This window comes from Rhinoraja longicauda, chromosome 21 (genome assembly GCF_053455715.1).
Source record: "Rhinoraja longicauda isolate Sanriku21f chromosome 21, sRhiLon1.1, whole genome shotgun sequence".
In the NCBI taxonomy this organism is placed as follows: Eukaryota; Metazoa; Chordata; class Chondrichthyes; order Rajiformes; family Arhynchobatidae; genus Rhinoraja; species Rhinoraja longicauda.
In genome coordinates this window covers 32702015-32716074 of record NC_135973.1, presented here as the reverse complement: position 1 = coordinate 32716074, position 14060 = coordinate 32702015, and the positions used below count along the sequence as shown (strand labels likewise).

Sequence of the window (14060 nt, the reverse complement as noted above, 5' to 3'; positions counted from 1 at the left end):
TGATCTCCGTGCTAAGCAGCCAGAAAGCCAATTAAATGCTATATTTCAGGAAATCATTACTTGGCAAGTGGTTCTAAGAAATTATTTGTACTGACCACTGTTTCAATTTCTTTAGACCAATGGATTTGTCTACAATAAAGAAAAATATAGAGACTGGTTTAATTCGCACAACAGCAGAGTTTCAGCGTGACATAATGCTGATGTTCCAAAATGCAGTGATGTATAATAGCTCTGATCATGATGTGTATCACATGGCATTAGAAATGCAACGAGATGTCTTAGAACAAATTCAGGTAGAACTCTCCCAACTTTTAATATTTCACATAAATGTAAATAATCAAAATATGAAAGTTAGTCTGGACCAATCTTTGTCTAAAATCAAATGTTTTTGTTGCAGCAGATGTAAGATTATGAATAAGGGTAAGAAAGGTGTTATAATTTGTAACCTTGGTCTTAACTAAACCATACTTCTGAAGGTGGAACTCTTGCAGTTTGTTATCTAGATTACGAAATGGATGTGAACAGAGGAGGTATAATTTCAGCTGACACAAAATAGGTGGTGTTATCAATAGTCAGGAGGGTAGACCAGCTACAGAAAAATGAGTTGGGAAGATGGGCAGAGAATGTGAAGTTGTGTATTTTGGAAGGACTAATAAAGCAAGCATTTATGAAATGAATGTTAGTACCATTACTGAGGAAGAGAGGGACATTGGTGTACATGTCCAAGGATCTCTGAAGTCAACAGTGCAAGAAGATAAGCTGGTTTGGAATACTTTCCATTAGTTTGAACATAATATAAGAACAGGGCGGTTGTGCTACAACCTTGCAGCACTGGCGCGGTAGTAGAGTTGCTGCCTTACAGGGCTGGAGACCGGGGTTCGATCCTGACTACAGGTGCTGTCTATATGGAGTCTACGTTCTCCATGTGACTGAGTTTTCTCTGGGTGCTCCGGTTTCCACCCAGTTCTAAAAGACGTGCAGGTTTATAGGTTAATTGGTTTCTGTAAATTGTCCCTAGTGTGTAGGATAGAGATAGTGTATGGGGCATCACTGGTTGGCACGGACTTGGTCGGCCAAAGGTCCTGTTTCTACGCTAATCTAAACTAAACGAAGCAACATAAAACATTAATTAGGCCTCAGTTAAAATATTGTTAGCAGTACAGGAAAGATGTGATTGTACTGGAAAGAGCGTAAAGGAGATTCACTGCATTGTTGGCTGTGATGGAGCTCTGAGGAGAGGTTGAGTAGGTTGGGATTATTTTCTTTAGGATAGAGAAGACTGAGGGGAAACCTGATTAAGGTATAAAATATTTTGAGGGTGCACAGAAGATGTAACAATGAACAAGAAACTGTCTCCCTTTGTGGAGGTGCCTATAACCTGAGGTGCTAGGGGTACGATAAGGAACAAGAGATTTGAGGTATTTGAAGGGGCAAAAAAACACCTTGAGATGAATAAAAAGGAGCTTGAGGAATGATGAGGCAGATACCCTCACAAGATTTAAGATGTTGACGTGCTTGAAAACTTAAAATGCCATGGTATTGAAGGCTAGAAGCTAAATGCTCGGAAATGGGCTGAGTATGGATAGGAATTTGATGGTTGGCACAGACATGGTGGGCTGAAGGGCCTGTTTTCATGCTGTACGAGTCTTTGACTCTTTTACTGAACTCCGTCTTTAAGTGTGATCTCAGCAGTAGAGCTTGCATGACTTTTGTAGCCTTGTGACCTGGCTATACCAGGTATGGCCAGCACAATAGCCACAAAGGAGAAGTTGAGAATAATTTCCTTTATGATTTTGTAAGCAAAGAAAAAGTAAGATATACCAATATGATTGTAATTAGGTCAATATATGCCTGTTTTTTTTGGACATTTTTGTTTGTTTATTGATCATATCCATATAACGTAAAACAAACTGTATAGTCTTTCCAGGTGAGACAGAGGTTCACCTGCACCTCCTCCAACTCCGCTGCTCTAGATGTCAACTTCTTTACATCGGCGAAACCAAACGCAGGCTCGGCGATCGTTTCGCTCAACACCTTCGCTCAGTCCGCCTTAACCAATCTGATCTCCCGGTGGCTGAGCACTTCAACTCCCCCTCCCACTCCCAGTCTGACCTTTCTGTCATGGGCCTCCTCCAGTGCCATAGTGAGGCCCACCGGAAATTGGAGGAACAGCACCCCATATTTCACTTGGGCAGCTTGCAGCCCAGCGGTATGAACATTGACTTCTCCAACTTTAGATAGTTCCTCTGTCCCTCTCTTCCCCTCCCCTTCCCAGTTCTCCCTCTATCTTCCTGTCTCCACCTATATCCTTCCTTTGTCCCGCCCCCCTGACATCAGTCTGAAGAAGGGTCTCGTCCCGAAACGCCACCCATTCCTTCTCTCCTGAGATGCTGCCTGACCTGCTGAGTTACTCCAGCATTTTGTGAATAAATACCTTCGATTTCTACCAGCATCTGCCATTATTTTCCTAAACAAACTGCATATGTCATTTGATCAACTTGAATGTTTTACTTCCCTGGTTACTGAATGGTTCCCTTTGTTAAGTAAATAAGCATGTCTTAAGTACATTTTGCTGAATTGTTAGTGTAAGTCTTGACATTTTCTATGAAAGTTAATGCAGATCATGCAACCATATCAATGTCTGGTCAGTAATTTCTGTTGGACATTACTTGGGTACACAAATCAGTGTTCCATTTGTTGTTTTACTTCAGTTCAGTGAATTTAATGTGTCAGAAGTCACTCCAAGATCGCTTTCATGGTCCCTGTGAAAGTCCCCTTCATCCCCCACAATTTGGAAAAATGGTCTAAAATGATAGTAGAAATACAATATAGACAATAAATGAGTGGTAATATTGGTCTTCTTTAACCTTAAGTCGAGCTTTATCTTCCTTTGATATTTTTGTTCCTTCAGCAATTCTTAGCCACTCAATTGATAATGCAAACCTCAGAGTCTGGAATCAGTGCTAAGAGTCTGCGGGGGCGTGAATCAACAAGAAAGCAGGATGCTGCAGAGAAGGTAAGTCAGAAGATTTTATGTAGAGCCAGAACCATCACTGCCATTGTTTTTTTGTGTTGAACCACAAAATCTGTGCTATTATTATTTAAAAAAACAAAATACCAAACTTTGCAATAAATTAATTATTTAGATTTGACTTGAATTGGAGATCCTTGGGCATCATTGTCATCTGTATGTTGTAAGGATAAACAGTGGTTGGTATTGAATTTCGGCTCTATTCCTTCCTTCATACATGTTGGATGGAAAGAGAAATCACGTGTAATTTATTGCTTCAGTGAACTACTTTACAGTTAACTCAATACTAATTTGCAGCTAGCATTCCCAGTCAAATGTGTCCCCTAATATTGTAAGTTTACTTGTTCTCATCCGCTGCTTTCCTGTGTAGTTCACAAAATGCTCACTTAGAGGTATAGTAGAAATATTAAATCAAAGGAATTTGCACGGTGGCGCAACGGTAGAGTTGCTGCTTTACAGCGAATGCAGCGCCGGAGACTCAGGTTCAATCCTGACTACGGGTGCTGTACTGTATGGAGTTTGTACGTTCTCCCTGTGACCTGCGTGGGTTTTCTCCGAGATCTTCGGTTTCCTCCCACACTCCAAAGACGTACAGGTATGTAGGTTAATTGACTGGGTAAATGTAAAAATTGTCCCTAGTGTGTGTAGGATAGTGTTAATGTGCGGGGATTGCTGGGCGGCGCAGACTTGGTGGGCCGAAAAGGCCTGTTTCCGCGCTGTATCTGAAATATGACAAAAAAATAATAATAATATGGATATTGCACTTTGTCAAACCGTAATTTTCACTGCTGTTGAATAATGGCTGAGGATCTCTGAGATTGCACGTGAATAAATGAAATAATTCTTTATAAAATGGGCAATGTGCCAAACTGTTCAATGGACTGTGGGTAAATAAAGCAGGTTTTACCTGTAATTTTATTTACTCAGTGGAAGTTTGTATTTTAACCTATAATTTGGCAACACTTCATAAGAGATTTCCGTCTCCCATCTTATGAAAGATGGCACTGAATATAAACGAATATTACCATCTAAAGTCCTTGGGCATTAAGAACAACTTTACACACATAACAATGTAAAACTAGATTAAATATTTAAAATAATTTTAACAAGTTTCTTTTAGCTTGGCCTCTGGTCACTTTCCCTCCTATTTTCTCCCTATTTTTGCTCTCATTTTTTTCTATCTCAACTTATGCTTATTTTACCCTAAAGATGTAGTTTAACATGCCACCTTTCTACTTTGGGAATAAATTTACACTGTTGTCATCAGCTGAATATTGTTATTTAAGGGCGAGACATTGGAAGTCCCAAAAATATTAAATGGACATTGTTACTTCTTTGTAGGCCATTCGACGGGGTATTTTCAGGAATTGTAATAAAGAAGAGAAGTATTGCAGGAATGTGTTTGGTGACAGTTCAGTAATAATGAGCAATCTTCCGATGAATAAATCTATCTGGTGTCACTTGCAGTACCCAATTTGTTTTTATTTGGCAGTGAGATGACACTCACTGGGATTGCTATCAGTACTGTCCACAAGTATTGCATCAAAAATAAAAATGTTATTTAATAATGTGCAGCATAATGTTCCAATCAAATATTATACATTTCCATATTCATGGTAGTTGAAGCATAATAAAATTGAAAGCAATGTGAAAGTATCACAGGAATTGCATTTAAAATCTTGAATAGTAATTTGTAATCAAGGGTATGTTTCATATCCTTAGTTTCTACATACCATAGTCCAAAACCAGTCATGCCAACAGAACAATTATAGAATCCTAGCCAGAAGTATAATCACAGATAAAAAATATTGTTGTAATATTAACAACTAATAAACTAATTGTCACGCATAAATTAGCAGCTTAACTCTTACTTGCCACCACTTATTGACATGCATCTTTTACAGTAATGGCCCTCAATTTTCTAACTCGAGCTGTGACCCAGAAATAAACCATTCAAATAGATGGATTACCGACCATCTTAAAATTGCATCGAATAGAAATGCAGATTGAGAGCTTCGGAGGGAGTGTAGCTGGTTTGCTTTCATGTTTACTCAGGTTGAATCTGATTTGGTGTTTTTTTTCTTATTTGTCCTTTAACAGGACAGTGTCCCAATGGGCTCTCCTGCCTTTCTTCTCTCTCTCTTTGTAAGTATTCAATGCAGTGTACAGATAACTCAGTTTTAGGAGGTGTCAGAATATGAGTGAATGCCCTGTGTTTTAAGCCAAATTATTTTGATCAATCAAACTGTATTTCATAGCTGGTTTAAGTTTGACTGTTTATTTGTGGAAGTTTGTTTTGATGAGATTGTTTCAATTTATTTCATTAGGTTCAATAATATCTGATATTTCATCCTTCCATAAATGCCATATTGATCAGCAACTCCACCTGCTTTTTGACTGCTGTGAAGTCAGTGCCATTTCATAGTTGTTTGTGGCTGAGCTGATAGTTAGGTGCTGATTGGAGGAAGACTTTTCAATTTCAATATGGAAACAAACAGCATAAGCAGAAACTTCAGCCAACACAACAGTTTATTTTAACTATAAGAAAGTTGGGGACTAGATATTCATAATCCTACAGTATCTGCCAAGATTTTCAAGAAGCCAAAGAGATACAAACAAATCGAAGAAAGCTTCTAGATCTAGTAAAGAAAAGTTTAGGAAAAATTGCACATTATGTTGCTAGAGTTGCACTTGATCTAAATGCTCGTGATCCAGCGATTAGGAGCAGCCACATGCAGCCTGCGTTCACTGTGGTAGGGCTCTACATCAGGACAGGTAGGTGATGTTTCATAGTTGTGGAATGCTGTTCCGTTAATTCTGAACAGCCTTTCTGCGGGTCCCAGTTTCCACTTGAGTGAACTGGCAGCACGTAATAACATTTATTGTTAATTCAGTCAGTGTTTTATACCACATCCTGCTGTCTTATGGAAAAGCCTAGCTTTCTGTGGTGCTTCCAATTAAATATTTACAGAGGTTTCTAGATGGGATATCACTCCAGCACCTTTCCTTTTGTATCATGTTCTGGTGACTAATACAACATTGAAAAAATATTTTGGAAAGCTGCTTTTTGAACACAGTATAGATTCAAAAGTATCCATCTTACACAGGATTTCGATAGGAGGGAGCCATGTCACCAATGTTTTTTCTCCACAATGCAGTACTTTGTCGAACAGATCCTGTTTCTTTATTATAGTTAATGTTCCTTTTCATTTCTTCATTAAAAAATGCTACTTTGAGAGTGTTCATTGGTGTAGTCGGCTATTTAAGTGCATTAGTCAGCTGATGAGTACATAAAAAGGGATTTTGATTAAGTAAGAGAATCAACAGAACATATGAACAAGGGGCTTTGGTACGGCACCAGAAATCACAAATATTCAGAGATGTAAATTTCTGCTGGTTTATCTGATAATCGCATTTGAATCCACTTCATCCTGCACATTGCCATTAGTTTAAAAGCCAGTTTGATGTTTGGTTGAAATCTGAACCAGCAAAATAATGGTAGTGATAACTGACTGTCTCTTTTCCTGCAGGTCTTTAACATTTGGTTATAGGCATAGATCTAATTTTGAATTGCATTTATATAGGATGTAGTTAACTCCTAATTGCTATAGAATAAACTTTAAATAAGTAATTCCATTGTTACATTAGTACTTCTGATTGTGAGTAGTTTTTGAATGCATCACTAGCTCATTATTTTAAGCAAGTGATAAATAATTTGGTTATATATTTCCAAACAAATAAAATGTAGTAGAAGTACAGTGACTACCCTGCCGTGTACTACACTCATCTCCAATTCCTCACAATATGTCACTTTCCATGTATCCAGTTTACAATTTTGAAAAATACATTGTTTACTATTGCCACACAAATAAGACATAATGAACTGAAATCTGCCATTTAACCTAATTAATTAAAATTATAGAAAGTGAAGTCATGAAATATTATTCCGAAGCTTGTATTAATTTCCATATCATGGTAGTTTGACGCCAGGCTCATGAAAATTCATGTGGACTCGATTTGGGCTATAAACTTACAAAGTATTCCATTTAGTCCATCATGGTCCCTCTTTTTTCTCGGTCTCCTCCCCCCCCCCCCCCCCCCCCCCCCCTACACACACTGGGCCGCTCCTTGTCCTCTAAGCAGTCTCCTCCACGCTGGGTCCCATTTTGTTCTTTCAGCGGCCCCCCCACCAATGGTCCAGAAAGACTATTGATGCTAATCTCCTTTATTAATAACAGACTTTGAGGAGATTCCAGAAAGCATTTTATTTTCATTTGGAGTTAATTTTGTACAGAGTCGATTTTGTTGAGCACTTTTAACGGAGCAGCTGCTTGTATTCAGAGTGTTAGGAAATGAGACTAATTGAAATGAATATATATTGCATCAATGTGCCTCTTTTTAGGAAGACTATTTGAATAGAATACATTTTGGTTAGGGCAGCGGAATGAATTAAAAAGTAATAAGATTTGCTTAATTTTATATCTATTATATCAGTAAGAATGTGTTATTAAGATAAGTAAGATAGCTCCCTGCTCTATTCCATTCTGAGTTAGGCAACCATGTCCAAAGGTTGTATCTGACTTGTAATTATTGATATTGTGAATGTCTGTATAAAGTTTATTTGTCCATTATTTTGAGGGAAACACTTTCAAGACAAATTACTTCCTTCATAAAAAACACACAGATTTAAATTAAATGTATTGTGTGGCCATGTATATTGCAAGTGAAATATTGTCACACAGGAAGATGATTTTATAACTTAATTGAAAAACCGAGAATGTTTAAGAATTGCCTAATATGTTGGGAATATGTTTGAAAGCAGCATTTAAATGGTATTGCAACACTTTTGAAGAGCTGACATTTTTCCCAGTAATATCTTTAAATTATTTTGTCTGTGTGGGCCATATGAAGGCATCTGATTTTTTTGAGGTCACTGATTCAACATTCAGCAAATGCTTTTTCTAATAACTTATATAAATTGCAAATATCATTAAATATGGTAGTTTTATTGCTTTGTTAGGCACATACAGCTATCAAAATTTAAGTACGAATCACCATGTCCTGCATTCTTATATTCGTAAATATGGTCAACTAGTTATAACAGCATTGTATTCTTAAAATTCTCCAGTCATTCGCCATAGTTATCCATTTGTATTTCAATTCTATACATCCAACTTATCTTTGCAGATATACACAACAATCTTTAGTTACAGTGTAAAAGCTTTAATGGAATGGGTTGCCAAATTAATCATTCAAATTATGATAATTACTGATTCATGCATTACATACTTCCCACTTTCTAAATTTTTAAATGTAAGAGCTTAAATTTTTCTTATTAAAATTCCATTCCCACATATTTAAATGAACAGACATTCCTCCAGCATTTTGTTCCGTGCACTAATTCAGTTTTATCATTTTGTCTGCACAGAGCATTCAAAGGGAGTGTTTTCCTCACCTGTTTACAGCAATTAACTACTTTGTAGAGATCGTTAGCAACTTTTTGTCATCAGATGATGATGATGTCGCTACACTGGCTGAAATACATGGAAATCTGGGAGCTTTGTGTGTTCTGAATTTACTTTTATTTCAGCAACTGCATGTCAACTTAACACACAGAAGCTTCTGTTTAAATCAATCATTAGTTTTAAAAATATTTTATTTCAATTTAACTGAAACTCATTTTTAAAAGCTGTCCGGTGTTGATGTTACGAGTTTCCCCATGTATTTCAGCCAGCAACAGCAAGTGCTGTGAGGTCATCTGATGACAAAGTACTGTTAACCATCTCAGCAAAGCAGTTAATTGCTGCTGCCAGGTGAGTGGAACGCACTGTTTGAAATTTTCTTCTTCAAATGAAGAAGTTGCTAGGCTTAAGAAATTGCAGGAATATTTTATATGTTAAGGTTCTTGTTTATGTGATATCAAATTTTCAAACTCGCTTAATTAATCTTGCCTTGGAAGCTGTTAATAATAAAGCGCCAATCAGGTTTTCCTGTCTTCTATTAATTTATATATAAGTATAATGTTCTCTGAAGCCGTTATTATGGATGGAGTTTTATCCCTGTTAATATTTTTTGGTTTAATTTATAAATCAAGTCATTTTTATTTTCTTAATGGAAAGTATTACAAAAGAATACAGTGCAAGCTATTTGTCAATTTGTTTGTGCTTTTCACTTTTTTTCCTTCTAGCGCATGTGCAGTCTCCCTCATAAACTGAGATATTCTGAAATATAACAAAGAAACCCCCACAAACCTGTAAATATTTAATGACTCCCCAATAGGCAGTGAAAAAGAGTAATTGTTTCTTCCATCAGGATGGTGGTACAAGAGGACGTCGCTGTGCGATTGAAGCAGATATGAAAATGAAGAAGTGACTATCTCCAGTAGGACCTGATGATGTGAAATGTACAGCACTCTATAAAGACAAATTAAATTGTACTGTCTTCATCTGTATTGATGGAAATTAATTGTATTGTACAGCCTTGTTTCTAATGTACAGTTTTTGTTCTGAGAACAATATATGTGCTGAATAAAATGATATAGACAAACTAAAAGGTTTGATGGCTTTAGAAAACTTCTATAGCAAATGAGGTTATGTTAATATCTATTTCAATACAGAAATTGGGACATTGCCTTTGTGCATTGCTGAATCTTTTAAATGAATTACATTCTCGTGAATATTTGTCGCAAATTTTATTTGTTGAATTACCTCAGCAATAGCCTTATTTCTGGGTAAGTACCATCTGTCATGAGAGTGAAGATGAGATGCAACTCTATTTTATAAAGTTTCAGATTTCTCTTCTAAGCTTGGTATAAGAGGAACCATTACGAGGTAAATAATACATTATTAGTCAGGTTGCCTAGCAGACCTTTCGACAGCTGGAATCGAATTTACATAATAAATTAGTTGTGTAGTTTAGGATGTCGTTAGATTAGGCTGTGTCCTCTCTAGTTCGACCTAAACTTCAGTGTTGTAGTACAGTTATTAGATTGCATTTAATATCATTAACAATGTCGGAGGGTTTGTTATTGCATCACAATGTGCAGCAAAGCACATTTCCAAAACATTGTTCGAAATTGGGAGAAACTTCAAGGAAGCTAAATTCTGCTGTTGGCCCACATTATGATGGGGTAAAGGTATTGATGTTTGCACTGTGTACCAAACATTTGGTAAATGGTTCATTATTCGGCTTCTGTATCACTCGTCTCAATGAACACCATATCCAAAAGAAAAACTTCCAGCAAAGTTCACCAGGTATGTTCTTTTCATTTGATATGTAATATGTATGTGCTTGATAACGTCATATATGGCAGTTAATTTCATTTCTTACACCTGAATCAGTCACAATGTATTAAATAATTCATTACATTAAAAAAAAAATTAAGTCTCCAACTTTAATACCAGCTTCATATAATTTGCATGAATCAAGGAAATATTGAACTGGTCTGAACTTTCTTCCCCATATTCTCGGATCAAATTTTAAATTAAGTAAATTAAATTAAGTAAATAACTGCGTATGTAAATAACTGATATAAAATTTCAGGGCTCTATAAAGGTAGTCCATTATTTTCCCACTAGTATGTTTCATTATGTTGATGTGTAACATCTCTATGGAAGAAATCCAAATAAAGCAAAGGAACAAAATATTTAGTAATTGTAAACATTTTAATTTGTCTTTACCATTTTATTTAAATGGTGAATGTACTCATTCACTATATCCATATCCTGTAGGTTTATCTGAAGCCGTAAATTAATTTAATCTCGTAATAGAATATAGAGGCTAAAATAAGTATAATTGTTATCTAATTTGTTGTGATATGATAGTTGATAACTAAACTTTTAACTTGATTACAGACATTCTATTTCCTCTTCCATGTCCTATCCCCACGTTGAGTTTTAGGAATAACGTTGCACAATTTGTACCCTGAGGTTTGACTTGCTTAGAACAACAGTTAATCTCTTTTACTTTCAAGTTAGAAAGACATCCAATCATTTATATGATCATGGTTCACCTTGAGGTGGCACAGTTAGAAGGATGCCGGTTTAGGTCTCACTCTAATAACTTGACTACATAAGTTATGTTGGCACTCAATCTGGAACTGAAGGAGTACTGCAGTGTTCCAAGTTGTGACATCTTTTGAATGAAATAACTTATGTAAAATGCCAGTGCTTGGGGAACTTTAAGGAGGTATCAGAGAAATTAATAATGGCAATTAAGTTGATATAATCTTTCCAGATTTTAAAATGCTAAATGAAATTTTTTCTTCTAATAGACTACCAAAAAATATCTGAGGAGAATGAGTGGGGACAAGTTCTAGAGTCAGTTGCTAGCTGGCCTCTGGGCTAATGATGGAAACAAACAACTGCGAATGCTGGTTAATACATAAAAGGACATAAAGTGCTGAAGTAACTCAACAAGTCAGGCAGCATCACTGAAGAACATGAACACGTGACTTCAGGTCAAGATGTCACATATCCATGTTCTACAGAGATGTTGCCTGACGTGCTGAGTTGATTCAACCAGCACTCTGTCCTTCTGGGCTAATGATGTTCCATTTAGATCCTGCTGGGGTCTCTACTGTTCACAATTTACACTGATGATATCTACTGGAAATAACGACGGTGTCTTATTTTATTGGTGAAACTAAATGTTGGGGCGGATGGGAATATGTGATACAGAGAAGTCCTACAAAAAAATTACAAAAAAATAAACTTGCAGATGTGAGATGGTACATTTTGGTAGCAAGTAAAGCAAACCCACTGATTATGTGGGAGTTTAGATGGAAAAAAGAAACAAAGGGATCTCAGAATATCATTATGCCCAGCACTAAAGGTTATGTTGTAGATTAGCAACGCCAAACAATAAGTAATCCAACCACAAAGATTTATTTCTAGAAGAATAGAATTCAAGAATAGAGAAGTTATGCTAAAACTGTATTGACTAGTTCTGGTTGCCATATTTTAAGAAAGATGTCGAGGCAGTGAAGAGTGTATAGGTAAGTTTTACAAAGGTACTAGACGAAGTGGACCCGTTGGGCCCAAACCTCTCCTGCATTGGTGCAGCATCCTCTCCTCCTCCCCTCCTCCCCCTTCCTCGTGCCCCCTTCCCCCCCACCCCATCCCCCTCCCTAGGAGATAGATTTAAACTTTAAAATGGGAATAACTCTAAAAATATAACTCCGATTTCAATTAAACTTCTTCCATTAGCACCAAAGGGATGAAGGTGGGCCTAAAATTGTTGCGCTATTGTGTATCGTTTTGGCTGTAGTTTAGGAACAAACAAACAAGAGTTTTAGTATTTAGATGACCAAAAATGAGAGGGAGTTCATAAAATAGGATGAGCAAACTGGACCTCTTGTGAGACAGGAAGCAGGGTTTTATTCAGCGATCTTTTTGAGTTATTTATGATGGACGCAGATAAATCACTTGTAGATAAAACCCATATCTAGAGTACATTAATATATTATGGTCACTGAGAAATCCCTGAAGGAATTTGAAATTGAATAGTATGGATGCATGTAAGGGGAGACTAGGCAACAATTTACAGGAATTGAAGATTAGGCTGATAAATATAGATGAAATACAGCTGGTGATTTGTGTGGATCAAAATTGTTCAAATATTGTCATGATTTTTTTTAATTTAATCTAAAAAACCTGGCTACTCTAATGGTATGAGCAAAATAAGTGGACACTGAAATGGAACAATGGGTCAGAGAGTCATGTAGCACAGAAACAGATCTTCAGCCCAACATGTGCATACCGAACATCAACATTTTTACAAAGAAACTGGAGAGTTCTTTCTCAAATTTATTTATTAAGCAACATCATTTCAACATCATCCAGTCATTTTCACATTATAGAATTTTGCATAAAATTGGCTGCTATGTTTCTTGCATTACAACAGTAACTAACCTTCAAAAGCACTTCTTTAGCTGTCAAGTACTTTGACGTATTCTAAGGTCGTGAACCTCTCCTTTCTGCTAAGGCCACATTACCAATATGATTTACAGCACCAAATTTCCCAACTAGAACTATGGTCCCAGGCAGTGTTCATAGTAATATTGTTTGATTAATGGGAATTGATTTTAGTTCAATAAAGATTTCTAGACCATGGTTGTGGTTCAGTATGAGGGAAAACATCAAAAGTAATACCACAAAATGTTATTTCCAGTGTTACTGGTTAAGTATCAGAGTAAATGGAGCTACTGAAAAAATAATATGATCTTTGTACAGTAAAAAATGTATTCTAATGGTTATATTTCAGTTAAAATTCTTAGGTTTTTTCAGAGTAAGCTCTTAGCACCGTGCAAAGTTCATTTATAAAAGAGACATTATTGCAAGGGTTAGTCACGCAAGCAATTTAATTGTCTATTGATTCCTTCCATGTCATAAACTAGTGCAGTGTGATTCACATATTTGCCTGCTGATGAGCTTGTGTATGGGAAATCCTTTTGGCACTATTTCATTCTCATCATATCATATCATATATATATATAGCCGGAAACAGGCCTTTTCGGCCCACCAAGTCCGTGCCGCCCAGCGATCCCCGCACATTAACACTATCCTACACCCACTAGGGACAATTTTTACCTTTACCCAGCCAATTAACCGACATACCTGTACGTCTTTGGACATAGATTTTAAACATAGATTGATACATTCCAATATTTCCAATCAATGTATCTCCAGGGTGATCCAACATGTTCCTGATGTCCATTTGGGGATTTTCCTGTCTTTCCGGATATATGAATAAGTAAGAGGTTTGAAGATAGGGCCCAACTCAAAAGATTGTCCATCCATTTTCTTCCACAGTAGCTGCCTGACGCACTGAAATCCTTCAGCACTTTATGTTTTACTCAAGATTCCAATATCTGCACTCTTGTGTGTCTGAGGTTTATACTGTTTGGTAACTTTTTATATCTTTCTGCTGATAAATATTCAGATTTTCGTGTCTGTCACCTCAGGTTGGTTGAGAAATAGGATTTTTTGGATCCATTATCATCAGAACCTGACTTTGGATTGATTATTTC

General features: G+C 36.5%; 1 protein-coding gene across 4 annotated transcripts in view; it reads left to right on the top strand.

Moving 5' to 3' along the window:
- Positions 1-14060, top strand: part of brd8a (bromodomain containing 8a) — an 82666-nt gene that overhangs the window by 44099 nt on the left and 24507 nt on the right. For all 4 annotated transcript variants that reach the window (XM_078418273.1, XM_078418272.1, XM_078418271.1 and 1 more), the window contains 3 exons: positions 116-293; positions 2912-3016; positions 5132-5176. In XM_078418273.1, the coding sequence (XP_078274399.1) occupies positions 116-293; positions 2912-3016; positions 5132-5176 (328 nt within the window). The remainder of the gene's footprint in view (positions 1-115; positions 294-2911; positions 3017-5131; positions 5177-14060) is intronic.